Genomic DNA, 21732 nt, shown 5'->3' on the forward strand with positions numbered 1-21732 from the left:
CTCTCACATAAAATTACATCTCAATTCAAATTAAAAACTCGAATCAACGAATTAAACTGCCAACATTTCTAACCCAAATTTTGATTACGGGCGTATGATAATGTGGGTGGATCTATCCTAGTTATGGTAAATAATGAAACTAAAAAATTATCGACTCAAGGGTCCATATAGCTCAGTTGTAGAGCATTTCACTTTAGATCAAGAGGTCACCGGTTCGAACCCGTTTGGACCCTAACATTGTTATGTATATTTTTTGTTGTTTATTTATTTATTTTTTAAACGTAAATATTAAAAATAGGCCATATATAATCCCTTCCGCGTTTAGGCGTTGGTCTTCCTCTCTGGCATTCGCAAAAAGAAGCTTCTTTAACGCGCTTCTCCTCCTCCACCGAAACCCTAGCCTTCTTCTTCCTTCTCTGCCCAAATTCCATCCCTCTCTCTCTGTCTCTCTAACCAAACATGTCAGATCCATTAAGCATGTCCCTCGACGATATCATCAAGACCAATAAGAAGACCGGATCCGGCAACCCTAGAGGCAGAGGCCGACTCTCCGGCGGTCCTGGCCCCGCCCGCCGCGTCCCTAACCGCGCCCCCAATCGCGCGGCACCGTACGCGGCGGCCCCCAAGGTTAGCCTCACCTTCCACCCTTCCGAGATCTGCTTCTCTCTTTGATTTCTTTTCCCTCTTTTTGGGGCATACAATTGAATCGGTTAGCGATTAAAGGTTCGATTTTTTCCAATGTTTTTGTGGAAATTTGATTAGGCACCGGAGACGACATGGCAGCACGATATGTATATGGATCAAGGGACTGCTTTCGCGGCTCAGGCTGGTCGAGCTTCCGCCATTCAAACCGGGACGAAGCTCTACATATCGAACTTGGAGTACGGCGTTTCAAACGAGGACATCAAGGTATATATTTTCTTCATAATTTTTCTTCTTATGTTTTCTTTTTTTGTTGGGAGTTTTTTGCTAAATTAGGGATTTTTGGCTGTGCAGGAGCTGTTTTCCGAAGTCGGTGACCTGAAACGCTACGCGATCCATTACGATCGAAGCGGAAGATCGAAGGTATCTTTGTCGAGCTTGGCATAAATTCAATCATTCTGATGATTCCTTTCTATGCTGCTGTGTGGTTTAGAAAAATGGAAAATACTCTTTTTCTTAGGGAACGGCGGAAGTAGTTTTCTCGCGACGAGCGGATGCGGTTGCGGCGGTCAAAAGATACAACAACGTTCAGCTCGATGGCAAACCCATGAAGATTGAGATTGTCGGAACTAACGTTGCCACCCCTGCTGCGCCTCCTCCGCCCGCTAATGGATCTTTTGGAAATTCAAATGGATTGCCGAGAGGGTATGTTATCAGCTAATTTTTATTTATTTATTAAATGAGTGCTTAGTTATCTACTCTAATGCTATTCCTAGCTTTGTCATTGTGCTTTGAGTTATTATGGTGTTTGGCGAACAAAGTATATAAATTTGTTGGGCTCAGTACTTTAAAAACCATGAAGGTGTCAAGATTTAAGTTTTGCTTTGTTGTATTGACCCCTTTTAGGTTAAGAGTCTGATAAAATTTCAATTTGAATGTTGTATTCTCACTCTCTGGTGTAAACTCATTTTATTTTATCACGCGGTGAAAGGAATGAAAAACTACATGTGTAATTGTATATAATGTTCTGTTCGAAACTTTGAACACACTTTTTATACAGTAATGTGCATACGCATGAAAATTTATAAAGTAATGCGCAAGCCCATGAAAAGGAAATTGATATAATGTACACAGGGTGGGAAAAGTAAAAAGCAGCCGGAAGATGGCTTTTGACTGTAATGGAGTTTATACTATAATTTTCTCTTTCTTATATGAGCGCCTTTTGCTATGAGGGATGATGTGTTTTTTACATAGTTGTATTTTGGACAACCCCAGGGAAAACAGATGATGCTTCCTTGCATATTTTATAGAGTGATAGTATGTCATTTGTTATTGCTTACGGTCACTTGTGTTTGATCATCTCTATGTCTTTATGGTTCTCGAGTGTTCTATGAGCTATGATCAACTATAGTTTTCCATTATTTCATTTATATGAAAGTTGACTTATGCCCATATCTTAGCAGATATCCCATCACATCATTGATGCGTGAAACCTTGCACATGGATGCATAGAAGCATAAGCTTAACGCCTTAACTTGTGCTATGTTATTGCTATGCTTGATCAGTTCATGTAGGCTACAAATAAGGGGCTGTATTATGTATAGTATTCCTGATTTATTTTCTTGTGGTTTTTGAACAGTGGACAAGGTAGGGGTGGTGGTGCTTTTGGACGGCCACGTGGTGGCGGTGGTGGGGGCCGTGGTCCTAGGAGGGGCCGCGGACGAGGCCAAGGCCGTGGTACTGGGGAAAAGATATCTGCTGATGATCTTGATGCCGATTTGGAGAAGTATCACGCAGAAGCCATGCAAGAAAACTGAAAGCAGCTCGTGTTTATTGATTGCTATAATTTCTTTTGTGGCCGTTTAAGTACTCAATGGTTTGAGAATCCCTTCTATTTTGTGTACTTCTACCAAAATCCAACTTCTAGAGAAAAACATAGAAATTACAGTAGAAACAACTGTTAGAATCTTGCTTTATGGAGTTTGGGCATTTATTGTTGATTATTCCTTTAACTTGGGTATGAAATGTGGGTTACTGGACTGCTGTCAGTATGTAATCTGCTCCAGCACCTTTTGGTTTTCTTTCATCGTCTTTTGTTTCATTCAACAAGTTGGGGTGAGGAAGCGGGGGCCTTAATTCTCTGTTTGTCCATGTACATTGAAAGCATTGGCTGCAAGGTGTGAAAGGATTGAGCCTTAAAGAAATCCCACACTGCTGCTATGTCTTATGCGGTTGCGACTGCTCAAAAACACTGGGGGACTTCATAGAGGTAGATTTCTTTGTTTCCCTTTGTTTATTCGTATTCTGTTAAGTTTTGTCCCTTGTGTTCTTGATGCAGTTTATTTTACTAAGTTTTTTTTGGCTGTGTTATGGTAGCTTTTTGTATGTTGTCCAGGGAAATTTTAACTCCCTGTTTATATGACGTGATATAGCGACAGTACATAAGAATATCTCTACTTTAGTTCAACTTGTTGACAATGCTGGTGGGAATAGGGGTTGAAATGAAACAGACTTATATATGGAAAGATGACTAGAGACCTGTTTGTTAACAATGGTTGCAAACGATGCGAGTGTTTTGCAGTTCAACACTATCTGGAAGAGCATAAATAATTTGCTGCTTAACTATGAACCCCGCACACCATTTTTATGCTGCTCGACATTATCGGGAAGAGAGTAAATAATCTGCTGCTTAGCTATCCCGCACATCATTTTGGTTTTTTCTCATAGCTATGGTTTAGGATGGTATGATCTCTAGTCTACCCCTTCAATGTTGGAACATAATTAAATCAAGGCCTTTGCTGTTGGTAGTTATTGTTCCATCGATGGATGGTTATTTAGTGAGCTATTTTTAATTGTAGTCTCTTGAAGAAATGTTGGTACGAATGTTGCATGAATATCATTAGTACGATGGAACGTGACCCAACAAGATTTTGGACAGCTTTACAAAGCATCAATGTTTTGAATGGTCATGTCATTATAACTGCACGGCAGGTGTTACCTTAAATTTGTTCTGAAAAGATTGGAAAACTACTTTATTTATAGCTAGTTCGAACACGGACGTTTTCTAGAAGTTCCTCAGCCCGATTCTGAGAAGATACGAATTTTGTTCATGTTCAGAAAATGACTAGAAGCTTACTTTATATCCAGAAAATTACTCGTACATGTCATTCAGAATCTCTCAGGCCAAAGGGATGATTGTTTTTTCCAACTGTTATATTACATGTGCATTATAATTGGTTTTTCTAGTTCGTGTAATTTTTAGTTGAAGTGAGAATTACTCGAACAAATAGAAACCTTGCAGTCTAGAATGTTAATGTACTTCGGGCACGTGCAAATCTTGAAACCTCATTGTTTCTGGTTTCTTGTTCCGTGCTTTTGAAAAATTAATCAATTTTAACTGCTTGTTTGGTTCTCAAGTTTCAACTGAATTTTTCGTTCAAATTCCAATTTTAGCGAGGAAAAACACTACTAGAAAAAAAGATTTGAATTGTGCGTATTAACTAGACGGATTACAACAGATGCTTCTGCGTTAGATTTGCGTACTTTTTTTGGCTGCAAACTGTTAGATTTGCATATTTTGTCTGTGCGACTTTTATTTTACTTGTGCGGCTTTTTTTTTTTCGCCCGGTATCTTCTCATTATTCTATTTTGGGTCAAATAGTTTTACCAACAAAAAATGGATCGAAATGCTCTTCTACAAACAATATAATTATAATAGTTGAGCGAATACAATATTATGATATTATGTAATTTATAATCAGAAGAATATGCATGATGTAACATGCCTTAATCTGAAACACCGAGGTAAGGAAAAACGAGAATACATAATGTAACATCCCTTGGAGCTGAAGCAGGGAGGCAAGGAAAAACAAAAATAACGCTCGTATTATGACCTTTACAACAGGGTATTACATTGAAAATTTAAGAATAGTGACTCTTCGGCTTCATCAGCTTCTCCCAAAAGGAGAAGACCAGCCCTAACAGGGAGTACAATATAGCCTTCACGCAAGACAGTATGAAGTTCCAACAAGAAGAAGGCCAATACCATGGATAAAGCAGCCTGAAGAACAGGCTTATAAGATGCCGAGGGTATTGGCCAACCTGCAACACACGAATTGAAGTTACGTCAGATGTCCGCAGCTACAAATGTTATAGCTATATAGCAGACGTCTCTCTTTGATCTGGCCAAGAATGTAGCAGAATGACACGTCTCTAAGTAGAATCAATAACTAAGGTCATGTTTAAAGAATTTAAATTAAAAAATTTCCGTCAATGATTCTCTAACAAAGAATTTAAATATGAATCAGAATCACTAATTTAAACACGTGAGTCAAACGGCCGGCCCTTTTAGATTTCTAGCAAAAGAAATTATCGAGTTTCAAAAACTGTTCATCAAGACTTGGACTTGTTCATTTGCACCCAAACTCAAATAAATCTAGCAAAAGAAATTACTGAGATTCAAAAACTGTTCATCAAGACTTGGGCTTGCTCATTTGCACTTAAACTTAAAAAAAAATTATTACAATCTTATTTAAGTTCATGTTCTTTTTGTAAAATTTGAGTTTAAATTTGAGTTTTAATTTAAGTTTTAATTTGAGTTAGAGACTAAAATATGAGTTCAAGTCCCCCCTTCAACTTAAGTTCTTAAACTCAAACTCAAGTTAATGAACAATATTTTTTCTATTCTTAAAAACGCCATAACTTTTTCGTTTTAATTCCGATTGTGATGATTTTTTTTTATGCGTTCACAACGAAAAGACGAATAAAATTTCACTCATATATCCTATTAAAATTTTCTATTGCCATTGAATTTTTATTAAAATACTATCTAAATACAAATTTAAGTTTTGATCTACCCAAACACAAACCCATATAGATTCTCAATTCAAACTATAACTCAAAATGTGTATATCCAAACACAAACTCAAATTAGAGTCTCAACTCAAACTATACTTCAATATACCTTAATTCAAATTAAGATCTGAACTCAAATCACCATGACTCAAATAATGCAAATGCCTCGGAGGTAATTGCAATTGGAAAGGAGTAAAAATAATAATAATAGATAAATAAATAAAAACTCACCGGGAAAAGTAAATCCAATGCATCCCAGGCAGCATGACGGACTGCTCTAGTGGGATACATTGGACCTCCAGGAGAAGTGAAGCTGTACAAACAACTTTTCAACCGTGCACTTGTGGTCATTCTCAATTCCATGCCTATTAAATACCGTATCAAATATATGAGCATAATAACCTGCTAAAGTTCCCTTCAAATTCAGAAAAATATATGGCAGAGTTATTACCTCGGAGAAATTTTATTTGTGAAAGATAGTGCAATAGTACTGGTTCTACCTTTAACTTCTGAAGCTGAACAACAAAAGGATCAGTTCAGCACTAATGCCAACTTGCACTTACATTCTTTTGAATGGAATTCACGAACAGCAATGAAAAGAGAGCGAGACCCTTTGAGATTTAAACTAATTTTACCTGGTCTGCAAGCTCAATAACAAGAAAATCATCCGGACCACCAACCAAGAAGGCGTTTGGGAAGGCAGGGACTTGCTTCAGGAAGCTCTCAAGCTTGTCAACTGGGGAACACGACACGTTAGAGAATATGCATGTAGTTGATCAAGAATAAAGTTACTCATCACAATCCCACCTGAGTTATAAAATAATATAAACCTTGAAAGTAAAAGATATAGGTCTCGTTGGGCCTGAAAATTGATGAACAATTTTTAAGTTAAATTCTGCTCCAAAATTCTTATTAGAACTAAAATCTCAGCATGTAACTTCGAGGGCAGCATTAATGCCTGACCTGTACAGGGATTTTGTTTAACCGTGATGGCTCCAAGACCACTTCCTCAAGTAGATACTGAATCAAACGAAAATAGAAAGAAATAAAACAAATCATGACCTTTTCAATAAAAACTGGTAATTAGAAATGAAAGCACTTGTGGTTGCACGCTTGGCCTTGTGGTAATTTCCACCCACCTCAAAGTTGAGGTCTTGAGTTCAAAAAAAAATTTAAAAAAAAAAAAAAAGGCAATAAAGAAAAAAGAAATGAACAACACTGACGCAAAATAGAGATTTGAAACACAATAATAGAAACTCACACGAAATAGAGATTGAAAACGCCTTGTATTTGTTTGGATGTCAATCCTACAGAAGCATGCAAAAGTTACTACACATACAGATGTAAAACATCCTCTGTTGATGAGAGGGAGCAAAATAAAGAAAAAGGTTACTTCACAAAGGAAAAATACAGCACAAAACACACAAAAGAGGAAATATAACAATAGCATTTTCGCTAAGGTAGGGAGGGGGGTAGAGACAAGAAAGGTCTACGATAGAACAAAACTACTATGAGGGGACAGCAAAGCTACTCAAGCAGAATTCAGCAATAAAAGTAATATATTATTAAACAGGACACGTAATAGCACTTCTTTGGTCTCAAGTCATTGAACAAATAGTCAAATTTTGCAACTTTACTGTGCCTCTTAAAACTTTTTATAACGGGCTTCATGTATAGTCAATCATCCACCTGAATAGGCATATAAATGCTAGTTTCCGTACCAGAAAACATTTGTAGCACCTTGAACAAGAGCAGATGAGTAACGGAGGAGGACTTCGGAATTGTCAAGTTCCACTTCAAACAACTGCCAAAAGAAGACGAAATGATTCAACTGAACATCATTGTAGCGTCAGAACAACGATTAGACCCATATTTCATTACTTTTGCGACTGTAACTTCAAAGTGCAACCTGGGCACTTGCCTAAGTAGGCAATGAGGAAAAGATAGTCATACATCTGGTCTCAATTGTGATTATCTTACCAACATTTTAGAAATTGGTACGGTCAAACGTCATTTCTCTCCCGTTTTTATTTATTTTTTCTCGAAAAACATGAAAAACAAAAACAACTTCAAACATAACCTTTACATTTTTGTATGACGTTTAATAGTTTATTAGAAAAAGATAAAATTAAACGATGAACCTGTACAGTTTGGAGCCATAAGATCTAAACAAATTTGAGCATTTTAGTAACATTAAAACAATAGGGAGTACCAAACTCCCAAAACCAATACCCATTTGAAAGAAATATCCACTAAGCTCACATACCCATTTGTGAAACAGAAGTGCAAAGATATGAGATGCAAAGGACTGGCTCCATAATTGAACAAGCAAATTCAGGATGGGTTTTCCACTCTCAGGCACCCTAACATAATAATCAGCAAGCACACCATAGAAACAGAGTGGACCGTCGCCGCCGTCGTCCGCAGGACGGTCTTCTTCTCTGCTGAGAATTATATCTGTTTTTCAATTTCAAAGCCAAAATGAGTACACAATTCTTCAAATTTTCACATGAAACGATTACACTGCATTTCCAGATGAGAACAACTGCTAATATCATTCCCTACAACATCCAACTCTTCTGAGCAATGAAAAATCTTTGGTGGGCCAAAACCCAATCAAACAATATTTAGTACTACCAATAAGATAAATCATATTATATTATAATGCCTTTTATCTAACTATATATCTCATAATGTCATTTTGACCACCATAATCCAATTGCTTAATTTAAGATGCTATATACTAAGAATTCGGAAATTTTCTGAATTATTCGTCTAACCTTTGGCTCGATCGTCAACCTCCAATGCAACATCAGCAAACAACTCCTGCAACAAGTTGAGCCTTTGCGATGGAGAAGCTGGTGCCTGCAACACCCACACAAAATAAAAAAGAATAATCCCGTTTAATTACCGAGAAAATCAATAGCAAATTAAAAACAAAAAACAAATCATATTTGAATAAATTCAACGAACCTTCTGGAGCTTCTTGTGGATTTCCCGAGAGAGAGCGTTCAGATAAGCAGAACTTCGAGGCGTCCAAGAAGCCTTTGGCATTGTGGAAAGGAACTCCAGAAAATAGCATTAGAAAACAAAAAAGGAACAAGGAAAGGAAATCACCCAACCCTAAGTTCCGATGCAAACACGGTCTTATCAATTCTTTCAAAATCTTCTGTGTTGAATGATTAATAAATTCTCTTCGGACAAGACCACGAGATGATCTTCAGAGTGGCCAAGGTTTCGACTTTCGAGTGATTGTCTCGGTCGTCGCCGACAAAACAAAATAAGTCGTAAAACGATAATAAAACAACCTAAAAACTGTTCGAAAACAAAAATATATTTTTTAAAAAATAAATAATCTAATCGAAGTGAGTGTTTGGGTTCAGTCAGATCCCGTCGATCTGGCGTCGGATAGAAGCAACACGGTGGAGTGGGAGACCTTTGGTTGGTGCTGTTCTGGTGCGTCATACTTTCAACACGTGTACTTCTTAGTTTTATTTTTTTGGATTAGATTGGATAACAATTAGGATATGATTGGATTACACGTTGGGCAAGGAAGTTGGCTCACCAGTGGATGGTTGCCGGATCGGCTGGCCGTTTAGTTCCGTTTAGTTCAGTAATTTAAATTGAGATGTGATTTTATATGAAAATTTTTTATTATAGTTAAAAAATTAAATGTGATTATTTTTAAATTTTTTTTATTATAATAAAATTCGAATCAATAAAATAAATATGACCTAAATATATTTATTAATTTTTTTTAAAAAAAAGTTTATATTCATAACTTTTTTGCTGGAGCATATCCAACATTTGCACGTAAAACGTTCGGGGCATCGTCAACATTTTCACCGAACATTATCCACATTTTGAACTCTCCATGAAGATATTTTTTCTCAAAATATTCATAATGTTCAAAAATATCCATAATATCAATAAATATCCATAAATATTTAGAATAGTTTTAAAAATATTGCGAGTCAAAATAGAGGCAATTTGAAATTATATAATTTGACTTATTATAATAGTTTTAGAATTCGAATACTCTTTATATTGTACCTTATTTATAATGAGATATTTAAATTTTAATTCATATAGAATTATAATAATTTTTTCTTATTATAATATAGGACATCGCTCTCATATTCTGATTAAAATACATTATTTTGTTATTAAATTAGTTCAAATTAAGTACGGAAAATCTATATCAAAATAGACGGTTTTTTTTTCTTTTTTGGTTGCGAGTCAAAATAGACGGCAATTTGAAATGTTATGATCGCATCTGATTAAAAACTTCCACGGTGCAATAAAGAGAAAGAGAGGTAATTTGAATACGGTATTAAATGCGTGGTTTACTATGATGAGAAAAACTTATCACGGCTTTTTTTTTTGTTTTTTTTAAAAAATAGTAGAAAATAGACTAATATGAAAAATTTAAGAAAATATATAGACCAATTTTTAGTTATAGAAATTAATAAGCCATAACTTGTTAAGTTATGGTTCATAACCAGATAAGTTATGGACAAACTTATCAAGTTATGGTTCATAGCCAGACAAGTTATGGACAATTATGAATAATAACTTGTCAAGTTATGGTTTATAACCAGACAAGTTATGGACGAAAACAGTAATTTGATCTATTTATTAACTTATGTAAACTATTGACTTATTAATTTTAATTCATCTCAAGTCTTGGCCTATTTTCTTCTTTCTCCCCTTTTTTTTGAAGTGATAACATGGCCTCTTCAAAATGCTACAATTAAGCTTAGTTTTTTCTTATGTTATTAATATATTCAGTGACGACCATTGCTATTGTTGCCGTGTTGAATTTACTTTACAAGCCACTTAATTACACAAAAATTCGTCCAAGTATTACGCCAGATATCATCAACTATAAATGATGACGCCCATGTTTGTTTTATTAGTTTAGTTCATGGTTCATTAACTTAGTTTACTTCAACTCAATTTAAACAATCATCAACTATAAATGATGAACAAAAAAGTGCCAACTCTCTGTTTTTCACACCTACTAAACACAAATTCAAATTTTAATCTCTGTTCAAATTAAAACTTTAACTACACATTTAAATATCAATTCAAACCACACAGTTTGAATTTTTCTGTTTAAATCAAAAAGTTCGAACCAACAAAATTTAAACCGGTAAACCAAACGGAGGTGAAATATTTTTCTGGTCGTTTTACGTGAAAATTAAAGCTGGAATAAGATAGTGCTGTGTGCTGTGAATTCATCCTCTTTGGTTCATGAGTTGAGAGACCAAAAAAATATATAAAACCAAGAAATACATAAAGCTTCTTCTTTATTTTATTTTTATTCTTTTACTGAATAGAAATTACGTAGAGCTTACACACGAGATATTCACAATCGAAAAAAATGCTCAAGACCGTACAGATACAGACATCATTGAAGGAGACATCCCAGAATGCAAGCAAACCAAATAGAGATTATACTTTTTATTTTTGTCTATTTAAAAAGAACCTAAACTCACCAGCCCATTAATATTCTTCTAACTCTATCCACAATCTGATTCCTAGCCATCATATTAGATAGTTGAAATCTACTGCTCTCCTCCAATAGAAATCTGTACACTTCCCATTCACGGTCAGATGCTGAATGCCTCCCTATTTCAGCCTGAAAACCATACAGCAAAACGTTATGACTTATTAAAGTTTGTAATTTTAGTTGGTCCTCCAAACCCAAAAAACAAAAGGGTGAATAATAAAAAGATCAATATCAACCATGTAATTAGTGAATGTGAAAAGTAGCTAGTACACTTCTTGCTGTAGTTTGCTGACGTACAATATATGGCAACGATGACATTTGTTTTGTTTTGTGTTTTTTTTTTAGAATTCGAATTTGGGGGTGAGTGGTTTGAACTCTAAGCCTTATGGTGTAAATTCACCGTTAAGCTGTGTTTCTGACCACATAAGGATGACATAGTTAAATGAACAAAATCGGTTACTAAATTGTTTGTCACTTGAAAGAGATTGAACCTAACATAAAATCCAAAACTGGTTTGTATTGCATAAATTTTCTAATTTTGTTCTATGCTATCAAACAAAATTAACTTTTGGTGATGGGAAGTTTCCTAGTCACTTTCACTTAATAGTTGCCATGTCTTACCGAGAAAACGCAGATTCCAAGAGTTTTTAGAGCAAGTGTAACATCATAAAAAACTCTAGGCCTCCCCTTTCCAGATAGCTCAACTGGATTAGCAACCAAGAGTTCGGCATCTGGCCCTCTGTTTGCGATGATAACACGCAGCGGGTGAAGCATTTCCACCTTCAAGTGAGAACAAAGTGCACTCTGCTTTTCAAGATCAACAATCTTTTTCCCATCTTTTTGCTGAATAAAAAGGTCTAAATCACGAAAGCCTTTTGAACTTAGCGAGAATCGACCATAAGATATCTGAATGAGGGAGGGAAAAGAGCAAGCAAAGAAAACAAACAAATAAAGCAAAGGCAATTAGCAAATGAAACCTATCTCCAAATGGAAATCATGAAGCAAAAGAAAGAATGATAAAGAAGTTCAGGATTTGGGCAATTTGATTAAGTCTACTTCCAAAAAGATGGGATAAAAAGGAAAGCATCCAGAAGTATTATCCAACCAATCACATTAATGCATATTAGTTTATTCATTTCTGCAGCCATAAACATTTCAGATAGTAATCTATTGATCATTGTCATCTCATTATAAAACATAAATTGACCGATTATTCATAGATTGAAACTTTCCTATTTCTATTGGATTTTACATGAACAAGCGGATTGGGGAACTACGGCAGTAAATGATTGCTTTTCTAATTCCAATTAGTTAAGGTGGTAGGTTGCTTGACTCCTATAGACCTACCTAAGAGTTTATGTTATAATTCCAAGGAAAACCAGATAAGATAGACCACTAGCTTCAATATATACTGTCCTACCTAGTTTGGGAGGTGGCTTGCTTAATTCTTGGATTTAATTTGTATTTGTTTTAGGGTTGTATTCTTTGAGATGAACGGGACACAATTAAACGCGAGGAAACTAGTCAACTTGACATGCAACTGTGCGACATCTGTACTCATGCCATATTGTTTAAGATAAATATACAGATATGGATAATCAAACAGAGCAATTGAACAATCCATACTAAATTTCTTAAGAATCAAAGGCACAAAGCTTTACCTGGATATTGCAGTCTTTCAACGTTCGCATGACATCATAGAGGAGACCCTTGTGATCAGCACAGTGAACTTGTAGCAACGTATGAGCGGGGCTCAATGAGTTGTCAACTGTCACATTGGCTTTCTTCAACTTCGTCATATCTGGACTCAAAGCTTGAGAGTGGATTTCTTTATCTGATAATTCACATCTAAATAGCTCTTCAGCTACTGCAGGAGAAAGAGAATTGATGCCTTGATGATGTTCATACTCGGGACCTGCCAACTTAAGTTCACATGTGATGCATGAGTCACCAAGTACAGTGTGCAGTTGTTCCAAAGTCTCATTCTGTCGTTCTTCCGTATGGAGAAGCTCCCTAAAATGAGAACATAAAAATATATCATAAATAGCCCCTTCCATATATTTATATACATATATGAGTGTGGTTTTAATGGTTACTCCAATATTTACCATCAATGGGTATAATTGTTTATCATAAATAGCTAAATAAATAACCATTATAGTTCTTTTGGAAATGTGATACTGGACAATCCACGGTCGAATTTACATGATTGATACTTGACAGAATGGTTCAAACAATTAATAAACTTAGGAAGATATTTTGGGAGAGCCATTTTAGAAACAAATGAAATAAAAGTAAGTTCCAAGTTGTTGCAAGAGAAATTTGAACATAGAAAATATGGATGATATAATTTAGGTTTTCCCAGAAGCCAACCGCTTGCTGATCAGGCTAAACATGGCTGCCAATGACGCAAAGCTCGGACAATTCCTCAAATGAAGACACCCCCCACTACCAAAGAAAGAAAGAAAGAAAGAACTTTACCTATTATCTGTTATAAAGAATAGGTCCAAGACTCTGCCATCTGGTGTTGTGGTTACTTTTACTCTCTGTATTGTAAGCTCAAGCTCGCATAGAACTTGTGTAACATCTAGAGAAAGTAACAACCATAGTTTAGTATGTGAACGACATTGATTTCCCTTTTCCTTTTTCGTTGAATCAAATGAAAATGAGGCTTCGATGACCAAGAAAGCCTTTACCGTGTAATAATCCTCTCCGATCAAGGGAAAAGAACTTCAATAGATAAACTGGAGAAGATGATGAAATTGTAGATTGCTCATAAAGGAGAAAACACGTTGAACATGATGGGCATACTGAAAGGAGCCTATTCTTCAAACTTGACCATTTCACAATAACTGAGCTGGAATGAGGAACCACCCACAATACTATGTAGCACCATATCCCATCAGTTGAAATATCTAAATAAGAAATGTACCAAAACACAAGAAAACCGCGTCAAACCCAGAATTTCCTTGCAAACATTAAACACGCGGAAAACATTATGATCACCCACAACATTTAACACCAAAAACATAGAATCTTCTCTTTCTAAACAGTAAACATGAAGAGAATATAATGACCACCTACAATATCTATCACTCGACCATCACATTAGCACTATATCTGTGTTCGAAGACCTAAAAAAGAAACTACAGTACTTTAAGACAACTTTAGATTAAATCTGTAAGATCATTCCAAGAGTCTCATTTGATTCATATGATACGATAGCAATAAAAAGGATCGACATTATGGGATTGAAGACCCTGAATGCACGGAAGTCTATATAAATTGGCAACTTCAATCCCTATTCAGGCATTACTTCTTTACACGCCTAGGTTTTTCTGTTTTGGATTTGTATAATCTTTTAACAAACAAAACTGTCAAAAGAATATAAAAATCCATCATGAGTATTGATGTTATACAGAAAATTGGGGAATTTGTGTGTGTGTGTGTTTTTTTTTTATTTCTATTTTCATTTGGTTGTTATGTTATCTATGTTTAGTTTGGGTTTGATTTTGGATTCCTTCAAACTTCTTAGTATTTTATTTGACTGGGCTACTTGCATTGAAAAAAGATTGATTAGTCTACCATACACAACGCTCTGGGCTTGTAAATTGAGTGGTTTTTTTTCTGAATTAATGTAGAAACCTTAGTTTTCCTTTAAATTGTCACGCTTAAATTATTCATAGTAGCTTTCTGCTGCGTCAAGTACTCAGTATCCAAATTATAACACAAAACCACGATCCTTCACGCACGTACCAGAATCAAGAAAACCGTTTGTTATTGTCAAAAATGAAAAATTAACAGTTGATTTTCAAATTTAATCATGATCTTACCTTTAAATTCATAAATATATACGAGCTAATTTTGGTTATATGGTATTAGCAAAAAAAAAAAAAAAAAGAAGCAAATTAAACGTAAATTGAACAACAAGAGCAAACAACCGCAAAATAAAAGTTGACATTAGCAACAGAAAAACTCAATTTAAAAAAAAAAAATCTTCTAAAACTACTAAAAGAACAGTGTTACACAAGTAGAAAGTCAAACATAGGAAATTAGCAATCATCAACTCGAGGAAAGAAGTAAAGAAAGAAGTGAGAAATAAAATAATCCGAACATGAAATTACAAGAGTGATTTCTTTTTTTTTTTTTTTGGTTGTTGTTTCTAGAACATACCTCCTTTGGTGATATAAATCTCAAAATCGAGGATTATTCTGCAAATATCGCATCCGAGGCCGGTCTTATCCGGGCAATTAACGGTGACGACAGACGGCTCTCCCGGCGCCTTTCCTTTCTGTATCAAAACGACGTCGTCGCTCGGCAATCCCATATCCAAAAACCGGCAAACCAAAAATAACAACAATGATAAAATAATCCCCGCGCTTCAGTCTCGGAGACGACGTCGTCTCCGGCGGAAGTTGAGCTCAGCCCGAGTAGCTAGGAGGGGAAGAAGGTTGTTGAGGTTCCAATAGAACTGTAGAGAGACAAGTTACCAATAAAGTAATTAGGGAGAGACAGAACGACAAAACGGATAATATAGTAAATAAATAATAAAAATAAAAAATATACAAGTGGGGAGACAGGTAGGACTAGGAGGAAGACTGTACGCTGGTTTCCTGTGGACGATGTCGGCCGTGGCATCCTTGGGAGTCCACGTCACCGACTTGACGTCATTTCATTGCCACGTGGACGATCAGAGTTAGGTTAATTTGCTCACTAGTGTCCAGAACTTACTACACAGATTCAGATTTTCCGATTAATTGTTAGTGTCAAAATTAATATTTAATAAATTAAATCATATTAATTTATTTAATAATAAATAAAAAATTAATTATAGAGCAATTTAAATTTTTTTTAATGCAATTTAAATTTTTTATACCACATAACATAATAATAATAATTAGTTAAATAGTAATTGACACATTAATTAGAAAGAGAATTTGAGTCCATTTGTTATGGCCTCCTCATTTTTCTGCAACGGCTGCTAGTAGAGGACATGATGTGTAAAGTCGCATTAACTTCTTTTTTTTTTTTTTGACATAGTCACATTAACTAATCTAACCTTTTCTTCTCCAACTTTACTTGAAAATATAAATATTATTCATGACAAGGAATTCAACTTTTATTGACAGTTTAGCGGAAAAATGTAGGTCTTTATCGACACAAAAGAAAAGGAAGTGAAAACTTGTAATTGGTTTCAACGAATCCATTATTCCCTTATAAAGAAAAAATTTTTTAAAAAAAAACCTCATTTAATTCCTGCCCGAAAATAAAAGTAAAATAAAAGTTTTTTTTCCGTAAGAGTAAAACCGTTAAGAGTTTTAAAAGTTGGTGACGGTGAAAATTCATCAACAAAGAATTAATAAATTTTACGATAAATTAATGCGATTTGTAACGATATAAATACAGAAGAACATAATTAAATGCAGTAAAAATAAGAACACGCGAAGATTTAAAATAGTTTACACTCGATTTGAAAGCTACATTCACTGTAGAGAAAATGAGAGAATTTCACTAATTTGATAAGAGATTACACGTTTTCTCCTCAATGTGAGACTTCAGGGAGTTTCTAGTTTATAATCCTCTATTTATAGCTTAGGTCACCGCCCATAAACCTTCCATATTTGAATTTGGGATATTTCTTTTGTCTATGAGATAGTTTCTCAAAAGATAGAGATTACATTCAATTAGTGCAGTTTCCATATTTAAATTTCATATTTAAAATACAAATCATATTTTCTGAAGCAAATCTCGCGGATTCATTATCTTTCTGAAACCTCGACTTCGTAAGAGTCGGACGAAGCCTTTTCACCCTAGATGTAGCCTGAAGCCTCTGGAGCCTTATGAAGTCTCGACTCCTTAAACACTTTCTTGATCTTAAGAAGCCTCGACTTCGTAAGGATTGGACGAAACCTTTTCTCCCTAGGCGCAGCCTGAAGCCTTATCCTCTTGAACATTCTTGAAGCTTCTTAAAGGGTCGACTTCCTGCCATTATTGCTTAATGTTGATGACATGGCACCATGACTGAGTTATCCTTGTGCTCTTAATGGGCTTCTTAATGACATTGGGTCTTCTTAATAGGTCTATATTTTTACCCTACAACAAAAGTGATCGGAGATTTTGGGGTTTGGAGTTTTAGAGATAATTAAGTTTGGTTTGTTTCACGAATTTGAATTGAAAAATGAATTTATATGAGAAAAATGCTAATTTTTTCTAAGAGTGAAACCGAAAGAGTTTCAAAAGTGATTGGGAGTTTAGGATTTAGAGAATTAAGTCCAGTTCGTTTTGCGGATGTAAGTTAAAAAATAAATTTATATGAGAAAATACTGTAGAAAAAAATGAATTTTACTAAAATTGGCGGTGTGATTCATGACAATAACATAGTGGTATTAGGCGCAATGCCAAAGAAAATTCATGGGAGTTTCACCGCCCATTTATCTGAGTGCATTATTGTGAGAAGCTGGACTTAATCCTCACATTGTTGAAAATGAAGTTTAGAGGGTTATCACTGCTATCAAATCTTTCTCTCCCTTTGTTGTGGAAGGTTATATCCTTCATGATATGCAAAAATGTTCTAATGTGAGGAGTTGTCCGTAGTAGGGAAATTGATGAGAAATTGATGCTTAAAGTATGTCATTGTTATGGTTTGTACCATGTTAAATAGCCATTTGGGTGAATGAGAAATCGATACTCATTGCATGTCATTGCTATTGAAAAGTTGGAAGCTCATAAAGGGAGAGTTAAAAGTCCCACATGGGAAAGGGACTAAAACTTGATGAAATTTATAAGTGATTGCACTTTTAAATTTAGGTAACAATGAGTACTCAAGAGGCATGTGATTGGTTAAGGGCTTAATGTGGGCATCCGTACGACGCGGGCGATGCGAATGTTGGTCTATTGGGCTTGTCCTCATGCAGTTTTATTTTACAAATTTTTTATTTGTTTTTCCAACTTAAATCCAAATGTTATTTTTATTAAATTTGGAATTTCAATGCCTTAGAGCATATTCATCCGGATGTGTAGGGGGTCGTAACCTCTAAATTGAAATCTCATTAATTTGAGATTAAATTGGTTTAATTCTCCATTATTTTTGGGTTTGTAATACCCTTTCTTGCAGCCTATAAAAGGAGGCTTCCTCAACCATTTGGAAACACACCCAAATTTCATAAGCTCTAGAGTTTGTTTTGTTCAAGTCCTGTTTATATTCTTAGAGTGTTCTATGAATTATGGTGATAAAGAAAAGGCACAGTTGGTGTTCACTGGAGTAGTGTTTTTGTGCTGAAGTTCTGCTCACTGTCGTTGTGTCTTGGGAGATAGACCCTCGTTGAAATCTCAAGCACCCAAGGAGAAGGCAAATCTGTTTTAAAAAAATTGTGAGTTTTACAAGCCTCGATGTTCTTCTGGTTCAAAATCTACTTACTCTTTAAGGTTAAATTTGGTTGTAATTTCCTCGTTGTAATTTTTTTATTAATATAGTCTATCTGTTCGTTTCTATTCTATGCATTTTTGCTAACAAGAGACAACATTATGGTAAAAAATTTGAGTTAGTGATTCAAAATGTGAAACAAAAAAAGCCTTTTGTCTAAGTAGAAGTATATTCTTTCTTTCTTTCATTTTCTAAAAACAGAATGTACTTTTTCATTTACTCCGAACAAACCTACCATGTTATTTTTTTTAATCTTTTTTGTGATTTATGACAATTGCAAAACTATTGTTTGTCATGCTGAGGAAAAATCCACCTTGATACATTATCCAATTTAGCCAAAATACTTTTATATAATACAATAAAATCTCAAAAAAATATTTGATAAATTAATAACTTTGATTAAATAATAAAATCTTCTAGTCTTGATTTGGGTTAATAGACTAAATTAATAAATTTATTAAATGCATAAGATAATAATTCTTTTCAAGAGAAAAAACCAGAAATATCACTCAAGATGGTAGAAATTATTATTTATGTTATTTTACTTAAAAATAAATAATTATCTTTCAATTAATAAAGATAACACATAAGGCCATGATGACACCTAATTGTTTAAAATGACATAAAGAATATGTCTTAAAAAAAATCATGGCAAACCATGAAGAAGGTAGTTATTTAAAGTTATTGTTGCTTGGAATGCCTCTTTTATGGAAACTATGAGTGTTCACAGATTGGAATCCGCGGATTAGGGGTCAATTAGCAATTCAATCCAAAACCTCCGAATTGGTAAAATTCTTATCCACATCTGATCCAAAACTTTTTCCAATCCAATCCAACACCTATCAGATTTTCCGAATTGAATTCACAGATTCCATGGATTACGACATTTATAATTAATAACTATATTAATGTAATGTCTGAGAATTTTATTAGTATAAATATGAGAAATTATCTCACTTTAGATAATAAAATTTCATGTTAAATTGTTTAACTATGTCAACGTGATTTTAATGATGAGAATTAAATTATTTTATTTTTTACATTATTGAAATGTTAATTGCAAAATGTTATTGCATATGAGTTTATGATTTTATGTGACGAGAATGACACGATCCCAGTAAATTTTGAGATGAATAAAAGACATAAGAGAAGTTTAATGTTAATAACTGAAATTACAATTCTTGTTTAAATTAGTAATTGGTTTAGAAATAAGCTAAATTAATTCAAGAAAATCATAATTAATTACGGAGCAAATTAGAAATAACAGCGACAAATAATTTTGTATTTTAACAAAAATAAATAATTCATCTTCAAAATTTCATTAGTATAAATATGGGAAATTGTCAGAATTTAGACAATAAATTTTCATGTTAAATTTTTAAACTATGTTAACATGGTTTTTATGATGAGAATTAAAAAATTTTATTTTTTTATTTTATTGAAATGTTAATTGCAAAATTTTATTGCATATGATTATAAGATTTTATGTAACGAGAATAAGACGATCCCAGTAAATTTTGAAGATAAAGAAAGACATAAGAGAAGTTTACATGATAATAACTGAAATTACAATTCTTGTTTAAATAAATATTGGTTTATAAATCAACTAAATTAATTCGAGAAAATCATGATTAATTTTGGACCAATTAGAAACAAGAGTGACAAATAATTTTGTATTGCAACAAAAACAGATAATTCTATGTTGCAATAGTGTTAGTAATAATAAGCTCGGTTATGCCAAACTCATGTCATGCAGTTAGTATAAATTAAAGATAGTATTAGTATATAAACTATAAAGAGAATTGTATTCATAGATGAATTTGTGATGTTTGCCTTAAATTAGCAGGTTGTTGGGACTGATGTCCTTAAAGTATAAGATGTAATTAAAGATTTTATTATTTATTAATAAAGAGGAAATTCATTATATTTTGTGCATGAATTATTTGAATACTTTGTGAATATCATTAAAAGTTTCACGATTATTTATGTGACCGTAAATATTGTATAAGTGTTATATATTAGAGCATAATATTTAAGAATAATAATCAAAATAAGTTCATACTTAATTTAATTAAAGTTCCAATTAAATCTATCGATGGTCATATATAGAACAATTTTAATAATTAGTTGTTAGCATACCCATATTTATGTATTCATGTCTTTCGACTTACTCGGTATAAATTTTGACATTTCTAAATACTTTAAATATTGTATATAAGTGTTATATACTGAAGCATAATATTTAAGGATAACAATCGAAATAAGTTTGTAACTAATTTAATTAAAGTTCAAAATTTTTAATTAAAACATTATTGATACATGTCATTCTCATTAAGAATGTAACAAGCTTATACGCAACGTTAATGTGGAGTGATATTGAATGAGTTTTTCATACATAATGAGATTATCTAAGATTGAGACAAGACACGATTCAAAGTTCTAATAATTTCTGTTAAGTATAGAAATTTGAATTAAATCTATTAATGGTCATATATAGAACAATTTTAATCATTAGTTGTTAGCATACTCATATTTATGGATACGTGTCTTTTGGATTACTCGGTACAAATTTTGACATTGCTAAATCCTATTTCTTGTATCTTAGAGACATGATAAAGTAGGTAGTTGGAAATGCTAATATACGAGATGCAATTCATTATTTCTTGATAAATAAGTAGATAAATAATTTCCTTGCAGTGTTGATTCAGTACTCGAATTAGTAAGAGCGATAGTTTATAAAGTTGTTTCATGAATTGTTATCCATTAGAGCGTCAATGGTACTAAAGGAGAAAGATGTAATTAGAGAAGTTAAGGGGTTTTACCTAACTCTAATTATGAATTATTTATGGAGGATCGATCTATGTGAAGTGACTATAGCATATGGACGTTCTACAGATGTAAAATAATGTCTATAATTACGATAGTGTAATTAGAAGTTTATAGTGGATTAACTATGGAAGTAATAGAATCAATTAATTAAATTTAATCAATTGTTAATTTTATTAAAATTCAGAATTGTAGGTCTATGAGTCCCTCTGTCGCCCTTATAAATTATGCAAGACATAAAGAATATTATGGAAATTTAGAATTATAAACTTCTAAATTATATCATTCAATGAATTAATTATGAAATAATTTATGAACTAAATGACATGATTATTGAATGTTGATTAGGTATGATATTTGGGGTTTATTAAATGTGTTTCCTTCTAAAAATATTAGTTAGGCAATAGGCACCAATTATTAAAATATTAGTTGGTTAGAGACAATAAATAGGAAAAATATGTAGAGCAAATCT

General features: G+C 33.5%; 3 protein-coding genes across 3 annotated transcripts; 1 reads left to right on the top strand and 2 right to left on the bottom strand.

Annotated features, from left to right (window-relative positions):
• The first annotated feature begins 331 nt into the window (after positions 1-331).
• On the top strand, positions 332-2979 carry LOC21385432 (THO complex subunit 4A). The gene is made up of 5 exons (XM_010094475.2): positions 332-627; positions 763-909; positions 997-1065; positions 1163-1347; positions 2282-2979. Exons 1-5 carry the CDS (start codon positions 460-462, stop codon positions 2457-2459), a joined length of 747 nt encoding a protein of 248 aa, XP_010092777.1. The 5' UTR covers positions 332-459; the 3' UTR covers positions 2460-2979.
• Positions 2980-4506: 1527 nt separating this feature from the next.
• On the bottom strand, positions 4507-8956 carry LOC21385433. Its single transcript, XM_024163220.1, has 11 exons — positions 8470-8956; positions 8277-8361; positions 7763-7953; positions 7218-7300; positions 6758-6803; positions 6460-6516; positions 6304-6358; positions 6132-6232; positions 5948-6011; positions 5728-5861; positions 4507-4743 (listed from the first exon to the last, which is right to left on the bottom strand). Exons 1-11 carry the CDS (start codon positions 8548-8550, stop codon positions 4564-4566), a joined length of 1077 nt encoding a protein of 358 aa, XP_024018988.1. The 5' UTR covers positions 8551-8956; the 3' UTR covers positions 4507-4563.
• A 1818-nt stretch (positions 8957-10774) lies between these two features.
• LOC21385434 (ACT domain-containing protein ACR9) lies at positions 10775-15503 on the bottom strand. The gene is made up of 6 exons (XM_010094477.2): positions 15185-15503; positions 13708-13926; positions 13493-13598; positions 12673-13024; positions 11633-11917; positions 10775-11140 (listed from the first exon to the last, which is right to left on the bottom strand). Exons 1-6 carry the CDS (start codon positions 15336-15338, stop codon positions 10994-10996), a joined length of 1263 nt encoding a protein of 420 aa, XP_010092779.1. The 5' UTR covers positions 15339-15503; the 3' UTR covers positions 10775-10993.
• Positions 15504-21732: the final 6229 nt, after the last annotated feature.

The sequence above is a fragment of the Morus notabilis genome, unplaced genomic scaffold, assembly GCF_000414095.1.
Source record: "Morus notabilis unplaced genomic scaffold, ASM41409v2 Scaffold291, whole genome shotgun sequence".
In the NCBI taxonomy this organism is placed as follows: Eukaryota; Viridiplantae; Streptophyta; class Magnoliopsida; order Rosales; family Moraceae; genus Morus; species Morus notabilis.

Bases quoted from the DNA above. Each gene is read 5' to 3' on its own strand.
- LOC21385432 (XM_010094475.2), top strand. From the start codon at position 460: ATGTCAGATCCATTAAGCATGTCCCTCGACGATATCATCAAGACCAAT. The intron at 910-996 runs GTATATATTTTC...TTGGCTGTGCAG, and splicing joins TTTCAAACGAGGACATCAAG to GAGCTGTTTTCCGAAGTCGG. The intron at 1,348-2,281 runs GTATGTTATCAG...GTTTTTGAACAG, and splicing joins TCAAATGGATTGCCGAGAGG to TGGACAAGGTAGGGGTGGTG.
- LOC21385433 (XM_024163220.1), bottom strand. From the start codon at position 8,550: ATGCCAAAGGCTTCTTGGACGCCTCGAAGTTCTGCTTATCTGAACGCT. The intron at 6,359-6,459 runs GTCAGGCATTAA...ATCAATTTTCAG, and splicing joins TAAACAAAATCCCTGTACAG to GCCCAACGAGACCTATATCT. The intron at 6,012-6,131 runs GTAAAATTAGTT...TTTGTTGTTCAG, and splicing joins TTATTGAGCTTGCAGACCAG to CTTCAGAAGTTAAAGGTAGA.
- LOC21385434 (XM_010094477.2), bottom strand. From the start codon at position 15,338: ATGGGATTGCCGAGCGACGACGTCGTTTTGATACAGAAAGGAAAGGCG. The intron at 13,927-15,184 runs GTATGTTCTAGA...TTTCTTATTTAG, and splicing joins GATTTATATCACCAAAGGAG to ATATTTCAACTGATGGGATA. The intron at 13,025-13,492 runs GTAAAGTTCTTT...TTCTCATTTTAG, and splicing joins TTCTTTATAACAGATAATAG to GGAGCTTCTCCATACGGAAG.